Source organism: Monodelphis domestica, chromosome 2 (assembly GCF_027887165.1).
Source record: "Monodelphis domestica isolate mMonDom1 chromosome 2, mMonDom1.pri, whole genome shotgun sequence".
In the NCBI taxonomy this organism is placed as follows: Eukaryota; Metazoa; Chordata; class Mammalia; order Didelphimorphia; family Didelphidae; genus Monodelphis; species Monodelphis domestica.
In genome coordinates, this window is record NC_077228.1 from 273,192,472 (window position 1) to 273,217,055 (window position 24,584).

The window sequence follows — 24,584 nt, forward strand, 5'->3', positions numbered from 1 at the left end:
AGAGTCAGGCCTAGAGAAAGGAGGTCTTAGAATCAAATCTGAATTCAGATACTTCCTGGTTGTGAGACCCTGGGCAAATCACTTGAACCCCACTGCCTAGCCCTTACTGCTTTTCTGCCTTGGAACCAACATAAAGTATTGATTTGAAGACAGAAGGTAAGGGTTTTTGAAGGAAGGAAAGAAAGAGAAGGAAGGAAGGAAGGAAAGGAAGGAAAAGAAAGGAAAGGAAGAAGGAAAAGAAGAGAGAAAAAGGAAGAGCAAGAAAGAAGGAAAGGGAGAAAGACAGAAGACCAGGAAGGAAGAGAGAGAGAGAGAGAGAGAGAGAGAGAGAGAGAGAGAAAGGAAGGAAGGAAAAGGAAGGAAGGAAAAGGAAGAAGGGAAAAAAGAAAGTATAGAGAGAAGGAAGGAAGGAAAAAAAAGAAAGAAAACTGCAGACAGAATGTAGGCTAGGAGCCTGTACAGTTGAGTAAAAGCTAGACATCCTGCTAGATCCATCCTGGAAAACAGGGCAGTCCTTCAATGAATCAAAATTAATTACAACAAAAGGCCATCTCTAATACCAGTATTCTCCCAGAAATTCTATATAGCTATTAATCACTGAACACACCACAATCCCCGAAGATTAACAATCTCTAGTGCCCCAAAAGACAAAGAAAAGATGCATAGTGGGTACAAACAGGCCATAACATGTTAACAAAGATGACTTTCAAGAGAGAAATGTTATCAGTATCACCATCAAGAGACTAGAAAAGGAGGTAGGCTAGTCATGTATTGAGAGAGAAAGAGCAAATGGGCAGCCCAAGTGTACACTAGTACCCTGGAGATATTAAAAGAAACCAGAGTTCGTTGGGTGTATCATTGGGGGAGGATTTACAAAAAAAGAATGGATGAGAATCACACAGAATGAGTAGTAGTGGAATGACAAGCTGTACCGTACAGGACTCCTGTCTGGTAGTGATTACAGAGACAATCCAGTAGATAGATGTGCAGTAAAATACAGTCGGGGTGTGTGTGTGTGTGTGTGTTGGGGGTGGTGGTGGTGTAAAGACTGGAATAGGGGGAAGGAGGTGATTTATGTATAGGGGGTATAACTGTGTGAAGGAATGTGTATGTCTGTGTGACCAAACATAGGGAAAATGATAAAGCAGTTTATCTCTGGCATTTCCCATTATATAACTCTTCTCCACTTCAGCCTCCATCCTTTTCCTGGCTCAACATCACCCCCTTTGACTGTGTCTGGGTATGATAGCTAAGGGCTGATTCTTATAGCCCCTGCTCCCAGGACTGGGTCAAGGTTCGAGATCTCTGTGGCAGCAAGGTAGAGAAGAGATTGGAGAGGAAGGAAAGTAAGAGTTAGGAGGGAAGTCAGGTTCTAGACATGCATGGAGGTGGAGACAGGCCCCAGAACTGGCCACTTACTAGTGAGTGTGGGTGGCAAGGGTGGCTGGATAGGGTAGGCTGGCTGTGCGAAGGGTTTGATGCTGTAAGACACAAGAAGAGCCTAGTTAGTTTCTCTCTCTCTCTCTCTCTCCTCTCTTCCTCCTTCCTCTCCTCCCATTCCCTTCCTTCTCTCCCCCTTCTGCCCCCTACTCACTTCTCTCTCCCTCTCCCTCTCTTTCGGTCTGTCTGTCTGTCTCTCTCCCTCCCCCTCTTTCTTCCTCCTCCTCCACCCCCCCCCCCCACATATACCCATCCCTATTGTCCTAATCTGCCCTCCTTATCTTAGGTATCATCAAGGAGGCTGCCTAGTCTTCCAACCATGGCCTAGAACCAGAACCAGCTTGCTGCTTGACTCATTGTTTAGACAATCATTTGACTGAGTGGTCAGTGGAATGGAGTGATCGGCTAAGTGACTGCCTAGAGAAGTAACTGACTTGACCAGGAACCAAGATCAGTTCAGCTCTGCCGTTGTTCCTGAATGAGCCATCTCTCTCTAACTTTCAGGACCAAAGTGGGCCATTATGGCTGCCAGCCCTTTCTCCCATGAGAATAAAAGTTCTTTGAGGGCAAGACTGGTCTTTGTTCTTGTAGTCCCAGCTTAGCAGAGCATTTGTTTGGCACATTAAAGTGCTGTAAAGGAACTCCTTGGGGTCCTCACGACTCCTTTATGAGGCCCAAGTCAAAATTATTAAAAAAACAAACAAAACCTTTCTTCCATCTTAGAATTAATATTGTGTATTGGTTCCCATGCAGAAGAGAGGTAAGGGTTAGTCAATGGGGGTTAAATGACTTGCCCAGGGTCACACAGCTGGGAAGTGTCTAAGGTCAGATTTAAACCTAGGCCTGTAGGCCTGCCTCTAAATCTACTGGGTCATCTAGTTGCCCCCTCCAAACTAGTTTAATAATAATACTAAGATATTTTAATTTCACTAACTATGACCTACATAAGCAAAAGTTCATTGAAACTTTTGAAAAAAAATTATTTCTAATATTAAAATAATTACTTAACCCCCCCCTTTTTTTAGCATAAAGTAATCCTGAAACCAAAAAGTCCGAGAACCACAGTGGTTAATAAATACTTTTTTTTTTTAAACCCTTACCTTCCATCTTGGAGTCAATACTGTGTATTGGCTCCAAGGCAGAAGAGTGGTAAGGGCTAGGCAATGGGGGTCAAGTGACTTGCCCAGGGTCACACAGCTAGGAAGTGTCTGAGGCCACATTTGAACCTAGGACCTCCCGTCTCTAGGGCTAGCTCTCAATCCACTGAGCTACCCAGCTGCCCCCTTAATAAATACTTTTGAAGTAGCTAGGTAACTCAGTAAATAGAGAGTCAAGTCTAGAGATGGGAAGTCTTGGGTTCAAATCTGGTCTCAGATACTTCCTAGCTGTGTGACCCTGGGCAAGTCACTTAATTTCTTTTATCTCTCCTCACCACTCTTCTTCCTTGGAACCAATACATAGTATTGATTCTAAGAGGGAAGGTAAGGGTTTAAAAAAATGCTTTCCTCTTCTTCCCTTTATCCCTCCCTCCCTTTCCTTCCTTCTCTCCTTTCCCCTTCTTTTCCTTCCTTCCATTCTTTTCTTCTTTCCTTCTTTTCTTCCTTCTTTCCTTCCCTAAACAACTGATTAACCAAACAAGTAATTGACTGATTAGCCCAGCTAAGTGACTCAATGATTGGTTAGGTGACTGGATGACTAGTTAAGTGACTGGCTGGCTAACTGACTGGTTAAGAGAGTAAGTTAACTGACTAGCTAAATGACTGGCTCACCAAGTGGTTGACTGGTCATCTAATAGATTATTCAACTGTTAATCCCTGGCTAAGTGACTGACTAGAATTGGTAATAATAGGGAGAAATCATTTCATTCAATAAGAGCTCTTTAATCCCATTATTACATAATTGACTAGTCACAGAGCTAAGTGACTGACCAACCAACTGAACGACTTCCTATGTGACAGATAAGTTTTCTGTCCAACTGGCTAATTAATTGAGGGAGTTGGCGACTGAGTCAGGAAGGACTCTTCAGTCATCTACGATGAGCTAGGCTAGGTGCTCTGGGACAGGACTGTGGTTAGGGGTTGGTGGGGATCCAGATATGGGTGATGATGAGGAGCTGAGGGAGGGGCTAGGAAGGGAAGTAGTAAGCTTACTAAAATACTCACTCCTGAGAGGGTCCCGGCTGCTGTCCCGGGAGAGGGGGTCCACTCCAGAACTGCAGAAAGAGGACAAAGTTGGGGGATAATTCAGCCCAGTCTCCCTGCACCTAGAATCCAAGATTTTCAGCCCCTCACTCTGTCCTATTGTGAATTCCCAGTGTTGCACCCCCTAGCCCCCCAGCTCACAAGACTCTTCAGGCTAGAAGCCTGAAGTTGAGGTCCCTCCTCTCCCAATCCCCAAGTCCCTGTACCTTACCCTCGAAGCAGCAGCAGCAGAGAAAACTGCCGGGGGAATTGGGGGAGGTGGGCTGAGTTTATTCTGCAAGACGCTGGCTGAGACGATCTGTGCTGAGGACATAGAAGCCATACTCTGGAGGGCCTTATCCTTGGAGACCTGGTCCTGAGGAGAAAGGAAGGGGGCATGATGTCGAAGGACTCTTGGGACAATCTATTTGACTGTGACACACAGTCCCCTACCACTCCCAGGATCCCACATGCCTCAGGCTCCCCACATGCATGCCGGTGACTTGGTAACAGAAAATAGCCTGGAGAGCTGGAGGAGAGAGGAAGAAAAGGAGCCCACTTAGAGGGACAGACATGGAGAAAACCTGCTTGGGAAAGGTTAGAATGGGGGAAGAGCCTGAGTGGAAGATGGTGCAAGAGTGCAGAACTGAGAGCTGAGATCTGTTGGAGGTCAGCCTCTGCTGCTAACCCCTGCTGAGTCTCTTCACCAATATGGACCTCAGTTTCCTCACTTGTAAAGTGAAAGAGTCAGACCGTACACTTCTATTGAGCTTTAGAGGTTCCAAAAGAACCTGCATCCATCATGTCATGGAATCCTAAAAATGGGATAGTGGATAGGGACAAGACATGTGAGTACAGAGAACTCCTAGGGGAGGGAACTCCTCCTACCACTAGTTCAGCACCTTCTCTGTGACTTCTGATCTTAGAGAATTTCCCAGAGCACTGAGAAGTGACTTACTCAGGGTCACAAGGTTAGTCTAAGGGGGTTCTTGAACCCACGTCTTGGTGGTTCAAAGCTTGGTTCTCTATCTGCTAATGTCTCTTCTAGAAATGGCATCATACCATAAATAAGGAAGGAAGTAGGATCCTTTTTTTAGGGATGAAAGAAACATGAGAGATTCAGAGACACTGTGACTTGGCCCAGGTTACATAACTGAAAGGTAGCAGAGCCAAGATGAGAGCTCAGATTTTCAGTGCAATAAGGTGCCTGTCAATTTAATCGGTCCCATGGCATATGTTGCTGTTGTTCAGTTGTTTCAGTTCTGTCTGACTCTTTGCAGCTCCATTTGGTGTTTTCTCAGCAAAGATATTGGGGTGACTTGCCATTTCCTTCTCCATATCATTTTACAGATGAGGAAACTGAGGTAAACAGGATGAAGTGACTTGTCCAGGGTCAGACAGCTAGTAAAATGTCTGAGGTCAGATTTGAACTTGGGAAGATGAGGCTTCCTGATTCCAATCCACTCTGCTGCCTAGTTGAATATATTAGGTACATGGCACGGTATAGACCTCATGACTTTTCCCTACACCATGAGTCAGCGAAAGAATCAAGGAGGGCAAGAGGAAGGATGGGAGGTTTGGGGGGACATTGCCACTTACCAGGTTCATGGCCTGTGAGGGGAAAAAGGAAACACTAGATCAGAGGAAGACTGGAGGGCAGAGGGAAGGGACATCCTTTCCTTCCCCCCCCTCCCTCCGATGGACTTCCTACTTCTCAGCACTCACTAAAGAGATAGGGAGAGGTCCAGGGAAATCTAGCTTTGTGCTGTGGGCTCCATTTCCCAGGTAGCTCCTGCCTAGGGACACTCACCTGCCTTCTCATAAGCTCTCCTGGGCAAACTCGCCTCCACTAGGGCTAAGGGGACCTTGGGAAGGAGGGTTCGAGGGAGACCCAAAGGAATCAGACAGGGAGGAGATGGAAGCACGGAATGGTGAAACGCTGACTGCCTAGAGATAAGGAGGACCCGTGGGACCCAAGAAGACCACCTACAGCTAGGACAAGGAGATGAGGTCTAGTGGCAGGGAGCCTGGGATGGGACTGCCCACAGGGGTGGAACCTACACTTGGAGAGGGAAGGGTCATCCTTAAAGGGAAATCAACTTCCACAGGAGCCCAAGGGAAGGGGGAGGCATCTGGCATGCCTTCTGGGCAGGGTTGAGGAAGGAGGGATTGAGTATGATCTGATCCTAGAAGGCTCAGGGCTTCCAGGGACCTGAGATCTGTGTATAGACCAGGATATCCTGGTACCAGAGGTCCACCATGGTAGATGGGTAGGTGTGGGAGAAGAAGGAAGCAATCCATCATAACCATCCCACCACCATGACCAACAGCCCATAACCAAGCCCTGACCCCCAGAAGCCCCAGTGCGGTTAGTTAGCGGTGGCAAGGAGGAGAGAAGGAGAAAAAAAAGAAAGCGGAGTAGAGGAGAGATTGGCCCTAGTGGCCCTCAGACCACCAGATACTGCACCTAGTTCCCCCTCTCTCTCTCTCTCCTCCTTGTAATGGGGTCTGGGTGAAGTGGGGAAGACCCTGGCACTGGTTGATCTGATCTCTAACCCAAAGGACGATGATGCCCTCTTCCTGCTTCCTCCTGCCTGGGCTGGGACTAGGTCCTCCATAGCATCATCCCCAGGCTGGGCTCAAGGGTGGCCCTGAGAAAGCAGGGAAAATGAGAAACTCCTCTTGTCTGCTTTCTCTCCTCTCCCCAGAAGCCTTCTTATGGGTCCCTCCCTTTCCCCTACCTGACCCTGGGAGAGCCTATCCCAGCAAGTGCTCTGTGGGATAGGAAACAGGGTTGGTGACCTACAGAGCTGGAAGGAGGCAGGGACAGAAAGGGGCCGGTGGGAGGCCCAAGGGGCCCCAGGAGAGGCCAGGCCGGGTGGTGGGGGACCCGTACCTTCAGCTTGGACTGAATCTCCCTCGATTTCCGCCTGGCTAGAACCTGCAAGTGGCTAGAGACCTGCAGAGAAAGAGCAGAAGGAGAGGGAGACAGCATAGCCGTCAGCCAGAGGAGAGGTGGGAGCGAGCGGAGCGGAGAGAAGGGGGCTGGGGAAGTCGCTTGCCCATGCGGTACGGCGGGCTTGGGAAGAGGGAGGAAGGGCAGAGGTTGGAGACCCCAGGCCAGGGTGGGTGTTGACATACCTTGATGCCAACCTGGTACTCCCGCACCTTCTTCCTTGCTAGAACCTGTATGTGGCTGGACACCTAGGGGCACCACCCCACGTCCGGCCAGAGAGGAAAACACAGAGAAAGTGAGGGAGGCGGGGGAGGCCCATGGAGACTGGAGTGACTAAGGGGCCATGGCCAGGGAGGCCCTGACCCACGAAAACCTTGGAGTCCAAAGGGACCCCTTCTCGGTCCAGAGGCTTCCAAAGTGTGTCCCAGAACCTGTACTCCCAGGGAAAGGGGTTACTCAGGGGCTGATATAAACATGTAGAGTGCCATTCATAGAGGGACACCTCATGGCTCCCCATCCTACCAATCCAATGTCTTCTTTAAAAACCCTTACCTTCTATATTAGAATTGATAACAAGGTATCAGTTCTAAGACAGAAAGGAGAGAAGAGCTAGGCAATGGGGGTTAAGTGACTTGCCCAAGGTCACAAAGGTAGGAAGTATCTTGAGGTCAAATTTGAACCCAGAACTACTCCCATCTCCAGGCCTGGCTCTCTATCTACCTAGCTGCCCTTCTTTAGTATTTTTTTTTAATGACTCCTGTGGGTATTTCCTATGGCTCTGTCCTAGGTCCCCACACTGCTTTTCTCTGTGTGTCTCTGTTTCTGTCTCTCCCCTTCCATGGACTTGATTTAATCTCAATACCAAAGACTAAAATTTAGATAAACAGCCCCCATCTCCTCTGAGCTTCAGCCCTTCAACATCAATTTCCTCTTGCACATTTCAAGCTGGACATTCTGGAGACATCTTGAACTCAACATGTCCAAAACTGAACTCATTATCTTTCTTCCCCATAATCCTCCCTTCCAGATTTCCTTATTTTTTTTTATTGAAGGCATCACTATTCTTCCACTCTTCCAGGCTCAGAACTGTACCAATCCCATTTCCATCCTTTTGATCTCATGCTCAAACCTCTATCAGCTTCCTCTTTTCTCTTGGATTACATCTAAATTCCTCCACCTGATAAAATAACAACAGTCTGTATTCAGGTCCGACGGTCTAGAGTTGGAGATGGTTCCTAAGTTCATCTAGTCCAGCCTCCTCTTTTTCATGGATCAGGAAACTGACCCACAGAGAGGAGAAATCCTTTATTCAGGGTCACCCAGGTAGGAAGTAGCAGAAATGAGATTCACCAAACTTCCGTTCTTTTTCACAACAGCATTCGCTTAAAGCCTCCTTACTCTTTTACAAAGAATTCTCCTGAAGGCAACCCTGTGAAGTAGCTTGTGTAAGCATTTGGTGGGGAAAAGGGGACCAAACCAGTGGTTTCTCTGTTATGGGGAATCCCTATACTGAAATTCCCTCCACCAGGGCAGACAGATACCTGCTGTGCCTGGAGACCAAGTGATTTTCTCAGACTTGCCCAGGGACACAGATCTGGGAAGTGCCTGAGGCCCAAATTAAAACAAAACAAAACCCCTTACCTTCTGTCTTGGAGTCAATACAGTGTATAGGTTCCAAGGCAGAAGAGCGGTTAAGTGACTTGCCCAGGGTCTGTATAAGTGGAATTTTGAACCCTTGGACTTCATCCCCCAGAAGTCCTTCAGTATTTCCCAGAATTCCTCTCCTCTCTCCACCATGTTGCATAGTCACATTAGTATTTACGTTGGCTGTAACTCCTCCCTCCCTCTTCATCTTTCACAAGCGGGCTGGGTTAGCACATTTTTTAGCTAGCTCTTTTTTACCTTTGTTATTATTAATAAATCTTATAAATATAATACTTGAGTTATTGTATATTAATTTAAAACCCCACAAATCACACAGCTAGGAAATATCTGAGGTCACATTTGAACTCAGCACTTCCCATCTCTGGATCTAGCCATTGAACCATCTAGCTGATGTTCCGGTGACTGAACTACTCTCCTACCTCTAATATGATTAGATTGACACCAGGCCCTTTCAGGGACACACCTATCAAAGTGAACGTGCCCCCTTGTAAGCTCTTCTTGGCCATGGTAGAAGACTCTTGTAGAGAAGGCTCTACAGCTGAAAGGGAACTCAGAGATGATAGGATCATGGAGTTAGAGCTGGGAAAGACCTTGAAGGTACTCTAAATCAACTCTTCCCCTTCCCCCTCCCCTTATCTGGATCAATCCCCTCATTTTACAGATGAGGAAACTGAGGCCCAGAGAGATTAAGTGATTGGCCCAAGACCACACAAGTAATAAGGATCAAAGACAAGATTGAAATCCATGTTATTTAACTGAATCCAGTCCACTTTCCATGGCACTTAAATGGATTCTTGAATTGACTCTGTGTGTGTGTGTGTGTGTGTGTGTGTGTGTGTGTGTGTGTGTGTGTGTGTTTTAAACCCCCACCTTCCATCTTAGAATCAATATTGATTCTAAGGTAGAAGAGACAAGAGGGCTAGGCAATGGGGGTTAAGTGACTTGCTCAGGGTCACATAGCTAGGATTGTGATTTTTTTAAAAATTAAAAATATTAAAGTTTTCCAAATTAACATAATCTATTGAAAAAAGTTTATTGTAATATTTTTTCTCTCCTCCAGAGTGCTTAGCATAAGTCTGGGCATACCTTAGGGCTTCTATAAATTCTTTCTTGCTTACTTAATGAATGTACTTATGTCCCCACACTGGTGAGGAGTCTGAGACCCCTTTGGAGATGGGAAGAGGAGGGGCTTCTTGTGATGGTAGATCCAAGAGGATCTTGTCCTCCTGTCATAGTTCTGAGCTGGGGATCCTGGCCCAGATCCTTTCCATCACCATTACCAGTTTCATCCTCCCTTTAAAGAGCAAGATCTATGAGCTTGATTGTATCCATTCAGATTTGTCATAGACATGTTCCTTAGAGTTCCTTAGTTTAATCTCCATCTCTGGATGGGAGGCCAAGAAGGATGGGAGGGGTAGCCATAGTTACTCTTAACCATCAATAGGTTGCAGCGACCTACAGGTTAGGTGCTGAGTCTTTTTTTCATCTTCCCAGCACATTGTCCGGCCCATCAGAAATGTTTCTTGAATTGAACTAAATTGGTGGTGGTGAAGTTCAGGCTGACTGTCTTAGGTCTTATGACCATAGACTTAAGAGTAAGAAGTCCACTTAGAGGTCACTTAGTCCAACCCCCTCATTTTATAGATGATGAAATTGAGGCCCATAGAGGGGAAGTGACTTGGCCAAAGTCATGCAGATGCCAGATAATGTGATTTTATCAGGGACAAAGCCTGGATTTGAATCTAGGTCTTCTGACTCAGACTCAGTGCTCTTTCCTCTGAGCCTCTAGCACTGGACCTTAATCCTCTTACCATAAATGGGCCAAGGAATAGGCTTTAGGGTCCTGACTAAGGCTGGATACTGTATGTCCTTCTCTAGTCAAAAGCCCTGGGCATGGAGAGCTGAGGAGGAGCAGTGGCTCTCCTGCTGACTACCAGGCTGCTGAGATCCCTAATTTTAGCTGGGGAGAAAATCAGGGTTTACATTGTAGGTTGGGGAAGAGTTCTAGATGGCAAGAGGTAAGGGTACAGGGTTCTAGAAGATTACTTCTTGGAACCCATTATCCATGACCAGGGGTGCCAGGGCTAGTAAAAGAGCCACTGTCCTGTTCCTAATCAGAAGAATCCCAACCCCCTCAGGGAGGGCAGATGAAGGAACCAATGACCACAAGACCTAGAACCTGGCATCAGTGTGGCCAAAAGACAAAAGGGAACAGTGATGGAGGATGGGAGTGGAGACCTTGCCACCATTCTCCCTGGCACAAAGGAGCCTGATCCTGTGACTTGGTAAGAAATAACAGACACCAGGTACCCCGTGGATGTGGTGAGGAGCATCATTTTACCTTTTCCATAGATCTAGACACTTCAAAAATCTGGGAATAATGTATTAGGTGTATTTTTTGGGGGGAGATTAGGGGTTTCAATAGAATGGTTCCATTCTAAAACATCCCTGAAACCCCCAATCTCCCAGAATCAATTGCTGGGGGTGGGGATGTTATCCAGGTTGCAGGCCTCTTACCTGGCCTTTCCTATCGTGCAGTACTCAGCCTGCTACCCAACTTTTGAAACTTCCGTCCTTTAAGAGTAGGCAATTCAAGACACCCAGGGGATAGCAATAGAGCAGTTCCAGGGTGGAAGGCTAGGAATAGGGAGCAGAAGGAAGGGGAACGAGATGTCAGGGTTGTGTAGGACTTCGGAGACCATATACTCCAAAGTTCTCATTTCATGAAAGAGGAAACTGAGGCCAGAGAGAGTAAGAGTAGAGAGGAAGGGAGGAGATGGGGCTGGTGGTTGTTGAAGATATCCAGCCAGTTCCTTCAAAGAGTTGAGAAGGAGGAAGAGAGAGGAAGATGGGGAGAGGGAGAAAGGGAAGATGGAAGAAGAGAGAAGGGGAGAAAGAGGTAGAGTGGGAGGAAAGGAAGAGGAAGGGGGAAAAGGAAAGAGGAGGAGATGAAGGGAAAGAGAGAAGGAGGGAAAGCAAGGGGGGAATGGAGGGAGAGAACAAGAAGGAAGGAGGGAAAGAGGAAGAAAGGGAAGAAGAGGAAGGGGGAAAAGGAGAGAGAAAGAGATAGAGGGAGAGAGGAAGGAGGGAAAGAAGAGAAGGATGATAGGAAGAAGAAGAGAGAAAGGGAGATAGGAGAGGACAGAGGGAAAGAAGAAGAAAAGAAAGAAAGAAAGAAGAAAAGAAGAAGGGAAAAGGAGAGAGAAAGAAGGAAGGAAGGAAGGGGGAAAGAGTTAAAGAGAAATGGGAGAGAAAAAGAGAATAGGAGAGGAGATGGAAGAAGAAAAGGAAGGAGAGGCAGAGGGAAAAGGAGAGGAAAGGGTGGAGGAAGAGAGAGGAGGTAGGGAAATGGAAGAGAAGGAGAGAGTGAGGAGAAGAGAAAAAGAAAGGAGTTGGAAGGAGAAAGGGAAGGAAAAGAAGAAAGAAGAGGAGGTAGGAGGAGATGGAAGGAGAAAGAGAGAAGGGAAGGAAAGAAGGAAGGAGAAATTGTGTGTGTGTGTGTGTGAATGTGTGTGTTCAGGGCTGCAGCATAAATCATCTCTTTACCTGTTTTCTTGTCCGAGTCTTTCCTGTTCTTAGCTTGATATATCGGGCTATCAACTCATTGCGACCTGAATTGAAAGGGAGAGGGGAAACCAGGGTGTTGGCAAATGGTATCACTAAAAGTAGACAAGCCTATGGTCTTCCTCCCAACTCCAGTATCTCCCTCTCCTGCTCTCCTTTCCTTCCCCTCACTCCCACCCCAGGTCTGTCAGGGCCAGAAGGTGGCACCAATTGGACAGAGCTGGGTGGAGGCCAATATGGCAGAGGGGGATTTGAACAGCAAGTGGGACTGCATGGTTCTGAGGGCCTTCTCCCAGCCAAGGGCTTAGAACAAATCCTCAGTCAGAAGGCAGAGGATGGGTGATGTTAGCAATAGCTTCCAGACCAGAGGTATTAGGGCATTAGGGTAAGAGAGGGGGCTGACACACATTAGGTACTGTTGTCTTCTCCACAACCCTTTTTGGTCCTGTAGACAAACAGGGGCAGGTGCAGAAGACAATTGAATAACTCCATGTGTGTGTCTATTCGTGTCTCTATTCATGTCTCTCCCATGCCTCCCCACTCCCTCTTACCATGCATGTGTCACCATGCACACATCTTTTTGTGTGTACTGTGTGTCCCTCTCAGTATAAGTCTATGTGGCCCTGCATCCTCTGAATCACCAGGTGTGTATATCCTTCCTCCACCCATGTTACTTCACATATGTATGCGTGTGACTGTATGAAAGAGCACTGGGCTGAGTATTGGGAGGTCTGGAGGGGTGGGAGTGGTGGAAGGGGGCTTCATCCTGGTACTGCCCTGACTTTCCTTCTCCGGACCTCAGTTTCCTTCTCTGAGGACTGGAAGGTTAGACTAGCTGGTCTCTGAAGTCCCTTCAGCTCTTCTTCAAGTGTGAATGATTCTTTATCAAGGGCTACAGGTTGGCTGCCCCCTGAAGTTTTGTGTCTGCCCCTCTGAATGGCTGTAACTGGGGCTAGCATGTCGACACACATTCCTGTGTATATAGGATGAAGCTTCTAGATCTGTGACTGTGTGTCACAAAAAGTAGGGCTTTAATGTCAATCATCCATCTCAGTAGATATGTATTTATCTGTGCATTTACGTATGAATCTATCCCTTTGTCTATCTATCTGTCCATCTCTCTCTGTCTCTCTCACACTGACTCTCCTCCATCTCTGTCTGTCTCTGGCTCTGTGTGTGTCTCTCTCTCCCTCCCTACCTGTCTCCCTCCCTTTTCCCCTCCCTCCTTCCTCCCTCTAGGAGGGTGTGTATATACCCTGTGTGTGACTCGGTACTTGGTCAGCTTCCTGAAAGCACACCCTTTCAGCTGGAAGAGGGTGGGGAGCTCATCTCTGGTGGTGGTGGGGTAATATCTGCCCAAGGAAGCCAGGGGACCTTGCCCCAAGCCCTCAAAGATGGGCAGAAGGTCCCTGGCGTCTCCCTGAGGAACTTGGCAATATGTGTGTGTGGGGAGCACGGGCAGAGGCTCTTGGTAGATGTCTCTTTGAGGGATCGTCCCTGAAAGTATACGATTCTCCATGTCTCCTGCTGCCCATTTCCCCTTCTACCAAAACCCAGTTGCGTTACCCCCCAACCCAAAGTCCTCCCCTAAAACAGTCACATTCCTGGAATACTTCTCCCCTGACTAAACCAACCCCTTCCGTCTCCCTTCCCTCCTCCTCCCTTCCCGCCTTCCCCTCTCCACTCCTCCATCCCTGGCTAAAAATACCCCATTGGGGCTGCCCCAGCTAGTCTATAGGGCTGGGGTGGGGGCAGGCAACTTATACTCACTGGGGAGGCAACCCTGTCCTAGGGCTTGTCCCTACTGAAGTAGAGAGGCCCTCTCATGGAGATGAGAGAATTAGGGGCCAGGGGGTGGGACAGGGAACCAAAGCCAGCCCTTCCCACTCCAATCTCCCTCCTTTGGTCCCTTCCCCATTGAGACTCCTCCCTTTCCCCTTCCCTCTTGGCCTGGGCTGAAAGGCCAAGGGCCTGTCTCTTTAAGTGGCTGCCAGCTGTCTGGGCTGCTGCTGGGAGAGCCGGTTTGGGGGGGTGGGGGGAGCTGGCTTGGGGCCAGCCCCGGCACGTCAGCGGGTAGAGTCATCCCAAAAATGCAGCTCTGGATCAGGCTTACCAGGGGCTGGAGGAGTGGGGGAAACTTCCTTTTGGTTTGGGGGGCTGGCAATAAAAAAAGGAGAACTCACCCTTGGGGGTAGGGGCTAAGAGCACAAATAAGATGGAGAAGATTTCGGGAACAAAGGAAGGACAGATGTGAGCTTCTCCCCTGCCCCCCACCCCCACTCCCAACCCCATTCAGGTTTCTCAGACCTAGCGTCCTGTCCCCTACCTCCACAGAGATCTTGCCCCAACCCCCATCCCAGCTGTCTCTCTTGGACTCCTAGCTAGTAGAACCAGCAGTCTATGACTAGGGCCTCAGCTCTGCTTTGCCCATAGCACCCTCTGTGACAGCTCCCCCCAGAAAAGGCCCCTTTAGCTTGTTAGGGTCCCAGGAACCTCTGGGGGGCCGGTGGGGTATTTCCCAGTTTCCTCAGCCCAAGCTCCCCCATCTCAGTGAGGGCCCCGACATCCTTGAGATCCTGGTGTTGAGGGCTGGGGGGCATAAGTGACCCATTTTCTGAGTCACCCTGAAACCGCCAAGGAGTTTGGGGGAGGGAAGGTAAAACTGAGATCAGGAGCAGCAAATGGGGGGGGGGGGCAGGAGAGTGCTGGCCACCGACTGGGGGAGGGGGCAAAGTTGGCTTGTTTATGAAAGGAAGGAGGGGGAAGAGGAGGAGGACCGGGAGGAGGACAAGGAGGAGGAGGCCCAGATCCAGACACACGGGCTCACACGCCCAAACTCGCCTGTGGCTGGCGCAGGGGTTATTTCGCCAAACCGGTTGGGTGAGGGGGCAGAGAGCAGCAAAGGGAGGGGTGAGAGATGGAGGGGGAGCCTCTGGAGAGAACCACTCCATGAGGGAGGGCTGAGATCAGGGCAGCCCAGTGGACCCCACCTTCTCCAGGCCTCCCTGACCCTCTGCCCCACGCCGAAGCCATCTCTCCGGCTTCCCTGCCTCTGTCTCTGCTCACAGGCTCCCTTTATTGGCACCAGTCCTGGCACTCACCATACATCTTTCCTTCGTCTGAGAGGATGATCTTACGTCGACCACAGGGGGGATAGATGGCGAGGGCCTCCTGGAAGCTCTGCTCAATGTCGGGGCTCCACACGCCCTCGGCATCATTGTCCAGCCCTTTGTCCAGCCCCTCGGGCCCATCATCCCGGCCCTCTCCGGGGCTGTTGCTGGCGTTCCAGCTGTTGGACGCTATTGTGCTGGTTGCTCTGGGCTCTGGCCTTGAGCCCGCTGGGCACGCGAGGACCTGGGAGAACAGGGGACAGGATGGGGGTCATGGAACTGGATAGACCAGCTCTTCCCAAACCAAAGCCACACTCACCCTTCCCCTCCACCCCCCACTGCCCGGGCTGTCTGCTCAGTGCCTTGGGCCTCACCCCACCTCCACCCTCTCCACCGAGAAGGTGTGTGTGTGTATGAGGGTTGGTGATAGAGGCTGACAAGTCTACGATTTGGGGGGTGGGCTTCCCAGAAGGGATCTCCTCCAAGCCCTGCTCCCCACAGCCTTCCCAGGAAGGGATCTCCTCCAAGCCCTGCTCCCCACAGCCTTCCCAGGAAGGGATCTCCTCCAAGTCCTGCTCCCCACAGCCTTCCCAGGAAGGGATCTCCTCCAATTCCTGCTCCCCACAGCCTTCCCAGGAAGGGATCTCCTCCAAGCCCTGCTCCCCACAGCCTTCCCAGGAAGGGATCTCCTCCAAGCCCTGCTCCCCACAGCCTTCCCAGGAAGGGATCTCCTCCAAGCCCTGCTCCCCACAGCCTTCCCAGGAAGGGATCTCCTCCAAGTCCTGCTCCCCACAGCCTTCCCAGGAAGGGATCTCCTCCAAGTCCTGCTCCCTACAGCCTTCCCAAGAAGGGATCTCCTCCAAGCTCTGCTCCCCACAGCCTTCCCAGGAAGGGATCTCCTCCAAGTCCTGCTCCCCACAGCCTTCCCAAGAAGGGATCTCCTCCAAGCCCTGCTCCCCACAGCCTTCCCAGGAAGGGATCTCCTCCAAGCCCTGCTCCCCACAGCCTTCCCAGGAAGGGATCTCCTCCAAGTCCTGCTCCCTACAGCCTTCCCAAGAAGGGATCTCCTCCAAGCTCTGCTCCCCACAGCCTTCCCAGGAAGGGATCTCCTCCAAGTCCTGCTCCCTACAGCCTTCCCAAGAAGGGATCTCCTCCAAGCCCTGCTCCCCACAGCCTTCCCAGGAAGGGATCTCCTCCAAGCCCTGCTCCCCAAAGCCACGGATGTCCAGTTAAAGGGAATCTTAGAGATCCCAGAGATTTTACAGATAAATGCTCCGAAGGATTAGGTGACTTAGTTAAGGTCGCATCGGCAATAAAGGGCCAGTGGAAACCCAAGTCCTTTGACTCTTCCAAATCCAGTATTCATTCCACTTTACCAACAGGTCTGTGGTCAAAGGGTGGAAGGCCTGGGGGAGCTTGACCACACTTTGGTCCAGAAGGGATGGGGTAATGAAAGAATGCCACCAACATGGCTGATATTGAGGGAAAAGAGAGTTTTAGGAAGAACCAGGGACTCATTATTTTTCTTCTGCACCTAGGTTCTTTGACTCTTATACCTCTCCATCTCACTCCAAGCATTCATTCATACTTAAAAAAAAAACAACTCCCCCCCATAAAAAAAAAACAAACCCTTACCTTCCATCTTTGAATTAATTGACACTGTATCTGGTCCAAGATAGAAGAGCTGTAAGGTCTGGGCAGTTGAGGTTAAGTGACTTGCCCAGGATTACATGGTTAGGAAGTGTCTAAGGCCAGATATGAACACAGGTTCCCTCATCTCCAGGTTTGACTCTATAGCCACTGAGCCACCTAGCTGCCTCCGATCCATACTTTTGACATGCTAGCTTTGGGGCTTTGGCCTCTTACTCTCATGGTTCCATTTTATTTCAAAGCATTCTATAAAACCCTACAGAGCCCAAGAAGCATTGGTGGCTCAGTGGATTAAGAGCCAAATCTAGATAGGAGGTCCTAGGTTCAAATCTGATCTCAGACACTTCCTAGCTGTGTGACCCTAGGCCAAGTCACTTAATCCCAACTGCCTGGCCCTTACTACTCTTCTGCCCTGGAACTGATACCCAAGTATCTTGTTTCAAGTATATTGAGTCTAAGATAGAAGGCAAGAGTTTCAGGGAAAAAAACCCAAAAACCCCTACAGAGTTCTGTGGATCCCCAAATGACACCATGAGATCTCATCCTCATTCATTCATTCATTCATTCATTTATTTTTATTTAACCAAGAAATATTGATTGAATTTCTATATTATGGGTTAAAGAAGCCCTATAGGCATTTACAGTCCTTCTGGGGAGATAGAATTTATACCCACAAAAATGGGAACCAGTCATGAGTTGTGTCAAAATAAATGACCCAGATTATGTGTTACAGGAAAAGGGGTCCAACAATGGGAATGGGAAGGGCCTGAGAAGGGGTGGGTGGGTGGTCTTCTCTAATGCCATAGCTCCCATTGTAAAAGCACTTTCACTTTGGGACAGAACTTCTGATTTCACTGGTATATAGAACTTTCAGGAAAGAAATTCTTGCTACCAGAACACATCAGTACTGTATAGATTTGCAAAGCATTTTACATACCCATGCATGCCCATTCGATCCTCATATGAAGCAGAGGCCATTATATCCATTTTGCAGATGAGAAAACTGAGGTTCAAGAAAGTTAAATGACTTGCCCAGGGTCACATAGCTAGCAAGTTCGAACCCAAGTCTTCTTCAGTAGTCAACTAGCACTTACTATGTGCCAGGCCCTGTGCTAAGTGCCAGGCATACAAGGAAAGATGAAGGGCAGTTCCTACCCAAGGCCATTGCTCTGCCCACTGCACTGATGTTTTCCCCACATATGTCTGCATAAACTCACATGGTGCCACATACAGCCTATAAAGCCATTAATGCTCTGAACCCTAACAATCTCTCACAGTTCCAGATCCTGTATGGCTCTCTCTAGTGCCAGGCCCACACCCCCTGTAGACAAGAGAGAGGAGGTGCCCAGGATAAGGTGTCTGTCTTAGGATAATGCTCACTCGCTGTTCTGAGAAGTGGGTGGCCACCTTCTCCCAGTCTGAGGCTTAGAGAATTGGTGGAGGGAGGGCAAGATACTGGCACAGAAGCTCTCTTGCATGGGGCATAATTGGACATGGAAGTCAAGGAGACGAGAGATCTCTTTGCCCTAAGCCTTTGAGGCTCAGATAAAGCTTCTTAGGTGATGATGGGTCAGTTGGGGGAAGGGGGACAAGCAAAGAAGGTATTTAGGGGAATCCTGTTCTTCAGCTAGATGTGAAGATGGACATGTCCTGCAATAATGGAAAGAAGGTGCTTGGTTGTCATGGCAATGACTGTAGGCATCAGTTCTTGAATCTAAGGGAGCATTTGTGCCAAGAAGCAGTCAGGTCTGGGCAAGTGAAGGAGCCCAGGAAGCCCCAGTGCAGACCCATAAGCCTGTCCTCAAAGCCCTGATGGCCCACTCCAAGAGTGACTTCTCTGATTGTAGGATACAGGGGGAGAGAGAGAGACAAAGGAGAGATGAGAGAGAGAGAGAGAGAGAGAGAGAGAGAGAGAGAGAGAGAGAGAAAGAGAGAGAGAGAGAGAGAGTGAGAGAGAGAGAGAGAGAGAGAGAGAGAGAGAGAGAGAGAGAGAGAGAGAGAGAAAGTGAGGAGAGAGGGGAGAGAGAGAGGAGAGAAAGTGAGGGGAGAGAGAGAGGGGAGAAGAGAGAGAGAGTGAGAGAGAGAGAAAGTGAGGAGAGAGGGGAGAGAGAGAGGAGAGAAAGTGAGGGGAGAGAGAGAGGGGAGAAGAGAGAGAGAGTGAGAGAGAGAGAAAGTGAGGAGAGAGGGGAGAGAGAGAGGAGAGAAAGTGAGGGGAGAGAGAAGGGAGAAGAGAGAGACAGATAGAGAGAAAGAGAGGAGAGAGAGAGAGAAAGAGAGGGGAGAGAGAGAGAGAGAGGAGAGAGGAGAGAGAGGGAGAGAGGAGAGAGAAGGAGAGGGGAGAGAGAGAGAAAGAGAGGGGAGAGAGAGAGAGAGAGGTGTGCCATTATGACACTCTTGGCCCCCTTAGGTCATATTCTCCAGCAGAATGAATGCTCCTAGAAAGCAGGGCTATTTTCCCGTGGTCTTTGTATCTTCAATGCCTAGCAAAGGGTAGATGATTAATGGATATTTGTTGACTTGTTGAGAGACAGAGACAAGAGAAGGAAGGTGAAAGAGAGATATAGAGAAGGGGGAAAGGGGAAGGATAATGTCAGAGGAGGAAGGGGAGAGAGAAGGAAACAGACAGTCAGATCAAGGGAGAAACAAAGAGAAAAAGAAATTAGGGAAGAAAAAAACCAAAGTAAGAAAGTCAGAGAGAGGAGGAGGGGGAAGAGAAAAAGGGAGGAAACATTTATTAACCATCTCCTATATGCAAGGTACTCTGCTAAGCACTTTAAAATTATTTCATTTGATTCCCACAACAACCCTGGGAAGTAGGCTCTATCATCATCCCCATTGTACTGTTAAGAAAACCGAGGTAGAGAGAGTTTAAGTAACTTACTCAGGATCACACAGCAAGTAAATGTTTGAACTTAAGTGTTCTTGACACAAGGCCTAGGAAAGAAAGACAAAGAGACACAGAGATAGAATGACAGAGGAAATGGGGAGAGAAGAAGAGACAAAAATAGACAGAGCAAGAGAGAGAGTTGGGGAGAGGCAGGGAGAGAGAGAAGAAGAGAGGGAGAGAGAAAGGAAGTGAGAGAGAAGAAAGGGAGGGAGAGGAAGAGAAAGAGAGACAGAGACAGAGATTTCAAACCAAGTACCAGACAAGATAGAGAGTTCTCCCTGTTCTTGATCCCTATCCTAGAGCTTGCCCCAGGAAGCCCCAGGAAGCCAAGAGGCCTGGGTTTCCTTTCTTCTCTATCTCCCAGGAGCCTCAGAGCTCCTCTCCACCTCCCTCAAAGTTCCCTGGAAAGGAAGGGATTAGAGCCACAAGTGACCTAGAGATTGAAATGTGAGGGCTGTAGGGGGAGGGGAGCTGAGTGGGGCCAAGCAGAGAGGCCCCCCCAAGCCCCAGAGAATCTGTCTTTCTTGTGGATGGAGAACCAGGATGTAAGGCACTCAAAATTCGAGTCTCTGGACAGCCAGGGTTAAGCCTATCTATCTGAGGCAGGAGTGGGAGGAAGATGAAGGGGAGGGGGCGGCTTCCTGGGCCCTTACTTGGGCTAGATGCTTCCCTCACACCCCTAGTTTTCTCAGTGAAGGAGTACTGGGAACTGATTTCCTCCATGAAGCCATCCCCAAAGTCTTAGCCTTTCAGAGCTTCAATAGTAGGGTAGTGGGGGGGGGGGGCTGGCAGCCCCAGGGATCTCTAAAGAAACTTTTCTGCCTCCCCCAATTCCCTACCCCCTGCCCCTCCTTCCCTTCTCGAGGTGATGTCAGCCCCCGCCCCGCCCCCCTCGGGAGCACTGTGGCCAAATAAGGAGAACACGGCAGGAGCCAGGACTGACTTGGGGTGGGGGGGGGTGGGGGGAAGCAGGCTGCCCCTGGCCAGGACTGCATCCAGCGGATGAGCCGTAGGGGGAGGGAGGATCTAAGAGAGGGGGTGCTCAGAGCGAGAAGAATGGGGGCTGGGAAGGGGACACGGAAAAGAGCTGCCCCCACCCTCCACCCAACTAGGGCCCGTCTATTCAAATGAACTTTCCGACACCCGAACACACAACTTCATGTGCAGCCCCCTGTGGGAATCTGGGGACAGCTACAAACACTAACTTACATAGACCATCAGACACATGAAGACACACACTGACGTGTAAAAATGGTACATGCTCCCTCCTTTCCTTTATTCCCCCAGCAGAACTCTGGGAAGCAGCATGGCTCAAAGGACACAGGCTAAACTGGGGGTCAGGGGACCAGGCTGCCAATTCCTGCCTGCCTCTGTGACCTTGGACAAGCCTCTTAACTTAATTTTTCTGGGTCTCAGTTCCCTCCTCTGTAAAATGAAAAGGTTGGATTAAATGACCTTCCAATTTTGTTTTTTTAAACCCTTACCTTTTGTCTGAGGATTAATTCTAAGACAGAAGAGCAGCAAGAGCTAGGCAATCAAGGTTAAGTGACTTGTCCAGGGTCACACAGCTAGGAAGTATCTGAGACTAGACTTGAACTCAGATCCTCTTGTTTCTAAGCCTGGTTCTCTAGCCACTGAGCCAACTGGCTGCCCCTGACCTTCTAGCTTTACAGCTAGGATACTATAACCTCATCATGTTGGTAAGGGGAAATAAATAATAATAATAGCAATAATTTAATAACACTTTGAAAGGCAACATGGAATAGCAGAAAGAAAAAGAACTTTAAGTCAGAAAGATCTGCATTCAAGTCTTACCTTTAAAAATACTACTGTATGGGAAGCTGGATTGAGAGCCAGGCCTGGAGATAGGAGGTCCTGATACTTCCTAGCTGTGTAGCCCTGGGCAAGTCACTTAACCCCCATTGCCTAACCCTTAGCATTCTTCTGCCTTAGAACCAATACATCGAATAGAGTCTAAGACAGAAAGTAAGGGTTTAAAAAAACAAAACAAAACAAAAACCACTCCCGTATTACCCTAGACAAGTCACTTAATCTCTTAGTTTCCCAGACAAATTTCTAACTTTATAAATCATAGAGACATAACTGATTTGCATGAGTAGAGAGAGTTCTTTATGCCAGTGAAACCATGTTGCCAGTCTTTATTTCCCCATATATTTTTAAACCCTTCCTTTCTGTCTTAGTAACAACTCTAAAACAGAAGGGCAAGGGATAGGCAAATGGGGTTAAGTGACTTGTCCAGGCTCACATAGTTAGGAAATTTGTGAGGCATATTTGAACCAAGGTCTTCCCAACTCCTAGTCTGGTGCTCTAACCATTAAGTCACCTCTCTGCCCTCCCCAACCTGATGTTTTTAAACCCTCGACTTCCTTTTTAGAATAATGCTGTGTATTGATTTCAAACCAGAAGATTGGTAAGGGCTAGGCAATGGGAGTTAAGTGACTTGCCCAAGTGGCTGAGGTCACATTTGAACCCAGGACCTCCCATCTCTAGATCTGGCTCTCAATCCACTGAGTCACACAGCTGTCCCCTCCAATGTGGTTTAAAAGCATTTACAAAAGGGTAGTGCAGGGGTTAAAGAGTGATGGTATCAGGGAGGGAACTGAGGACTGGTTGAATCAAAGCCAGTCATGTACCCTAAGATCCACACTAATGACCTCCTAAGAAACAGGAAGGAAAGTCAGGGCTTCTCCATCCCCACTACCACCCTGTGTGGCTATGCCAGTTTGGACTTTTCTGACATAGCCTATGCCTAGGAGCTGGAGATAAAAAAAAATCAGGGAGGGGGCAGCTAGATGGCTTGGGAGATAAAGGTCTGGACCAGGAAGACCTGGATTCAACTTTGGCCTTAGACACTTCCTAGCTGTGTGACCCTAGGCAAGTCACTTAACTTAATTTGCCTATTCCTTGCCCTTTTGTCTTGTAGTTATAGCCAGGACAGAAAGAAAGGATCAAAAAAAATTAAGGGAAGGTTGGGGAGAGGACAGTAAGCTAGAGGCTTAGAGACAATTAGGGGCCTTGAGATCAGATGAACAGAGGATTCAGAGCTAGAAGAAACACTTCATTTCACCAGTAGAATTAATAGAGAGAAAGTGATTTGCCCAAGGTCACATATAAGTGGTAGAGCGGGATTTGAACCCAGATTTTCTAACATTATATCTGGTGCTTTCCCCCCTCTACCAGGCTGGCTAGGGTAGGGAGAACTTCAAAGGTGAGAGCTAGCAGGGCCCTCCCGTGGGCCAAAGTAGCAAAGCTTAGCAGACCACTTCTGGCCCTAGTGCCCATTTCATGAGAAGGGGGAAGGGGTCAATGAAGGCAGACTAGCCAGCCAGTCCCCTTGGGAATTAGAGCAAGGCTGAGGGAGTAGGAAACACCTTCAGCTTCTTGTCTCCGAGGAGTAGGCTTGGTGTGCACCTTTGTCGGGCCCCCAGTGCTGGAGACTCTCCCCTTGCAGCAGAGATAGGATAGATGGGAGGGAAACCTCTTTTTCCATAGACATTGACAGCCCATTTCTTCCCCCCCTGCTTGTCTTTCCAGGCTGTAGCCAACCTCAGTACTGTTTGACTATGCCATTGATGAATACCAATAACAACTCACATTTGTAGAGCATGTTAAGCTTTACCAAACTCTTCCTTCCCAAACAATCCTGTGAGGAAGGGAGTGTAAATATTTCAAAGATGAGGAAACTGAGGATCAGAGACTAAGCATCTAGCCTACAGTGACACAGAAAATGGCCAAGCTGAGATAAGACTCGGAGTCTCCTGCTTCTTAAGTCCAGAGCTTTTGGGGGAAGAGGAGGACACTGATAAAAGAGAAAATTGTACAATGACAGAGATGAGGATATGGGTAAAGAAGTCAGCCTGGGACAGGAAGGTGAAAAGTAAAAGAGAAAGGGGAGAAGAGAGAGAGAAGAAAGGATTGAGAAAGAGGGAATTAGGGCAGAACATACAGATAGAGATTGAAAAAAAAAAGAAAGTGAGAGATGAATGAAGGGAAAGAAAGATGGGGAGGACAAACAGATATAAAAGGAAGAATAGGAAGAAAAAGAACAGAGAAGGGGAGACAGGGAAAGAGACAGAGGAAGAGGAGGACGACAGAGAAAACCTGAGGGAGAAGAGAGAAGAGACAGAAAAAATAGTGGAAGAGAGAAAGAGGGTGAGAGGAAAGAAAAACAGAGAAGTAATGGGCAGAGTGATAGGAAACAAGGCAGTAGGAGGAGAAGCATCCTAATCAAGGCTTCTGAAGGACCCAGAACCTTCCCCTTACCTGCCATGTGCCATCCATCTCACCACCGATTGTGCTCACTCTTTAAGGATTCCAATGCAAAAACTGATTCCTGCTCCGCACCCCACCATCTTCACTGGCTTTAGTTTTTCCAACCTCCAATCCACAAATATTTCCTAGGTATCTACTAGGTGTACAATATGGCGCTCGCTCTTCCCTGGCCCAGAACTCAATCCTGGGAGATACCGACAGTCTCTTTTCTCTCTTGAAACCGTCTACTCTGCTTACTGTGACCTCTAGATTCTTCCACCCACTCCTATCTACAGATATGGCCCATCCCTGCCCTCTGTCCTGGTCCTAGGGTCTGCCCTAGCTTGGGCCTGAGAGTGGGGGGAGGGCAGGCAGGGAAAGATGGGGAAGGTGCCTGGGCAGGCTTGAGGACAGGTGAGATGATAAGGGGCCTCTTGCCTGCCCACTCCCCTTGGGGCCTGATACACCAGAAGAACTGGCTGGACTGCTCCCTGTAGCTGGGGCTAGGCCTCTGGATGCCCGGGGCCCTCTTACCACCCCCCTTCCCCCACCAAAGCCCCTAGCCCACGGAGGAGCCTATCTTGGGCCTGGTGGAGCTCTTCGGACAGGAGAGCAGAATCTCCCAGGGGTTCAACACCTCCAGCCCACTCCCCACCCTCGGGGAGAGGCCTTAGCTCCAGTTATCTGGCTTCAGGAAATTGCTGTCCTGGTGAGAAGAGGAGTGAGCTCTGGAGAAACAGCCCCCTGGGCGCCACCCCCTGCCTGATTACTTTTCTGAGTTGTGAGTGGGGTCCTCGCCCAAGCCCTGTCTGAGGTTTAGCTTTGGGGAGATCCCATGCTAGAGGAGTGCAGGGAGGGAG

At 48.9% G+C, this 24,584-nt stretch overlaps 1 protein-coding gene across 9 annotated transcripts in view; it reads right to left on the reverse strand.

Moving 5' to 3' along the window:
* Positions 1 to 24,584, reverse strand: part of TEAD3 (TEA domain transcription factor 3) — a 36,126-nt gene that overhangs the window by 4,239 nt on the left and 7,303 nt on the right. Inside the window, exons 1-9 of one of the 9 annotated variants that reach the window (XM_056818108.1) lie at positions 23,737 to 23,942; positions 14,907 to 15,159; positions 11,788 to 11,852; positions 6,762 to 6,824; positions 6,517 to 6,579; positions 5,220 to 5,231; positions 3,853 to 3,996; positions 3,603 to 3,652; positions 1,420 to 1,481 (exon numbers count right to left, since the gene is read on the reverse strand). In XM_056818108.1, coding sequence (XP_056674086.1) covers positions 1,420 to 1,481; positions 3,603 to 3,652; positions 3,853 to 3,996; positions 5,220 to 5,231; positions 6,517 to 6,579; positions 6,762 to 6,824; positions 11,788 to 11,852; positions 14,907 to 15,159; positions 23,737 to 23,754 — 730 coding nt within the window. In that variant the 5' untranslated portion in view covers positions 23,755 to 23,942. Of the gene's footprint in view, positions 1 to 1,419; positions 1,482 to 3,602; positions 3,653 to 3,852; positions 3,997 to 5,219; positions 5,232 to 6,516; positions 6,580 to 6,761; positions 6,825 to 11,787; positions 11,853 to 14,906; positions 15,160 to 23,736; positions 23,943 to 24,584 lie in introns of those variants that run through there. The other 8 variants (XM_056818102.1, XM_056818104.1, XM_056818105.1 and 5 more) reach the window with 8 other exon arrangements.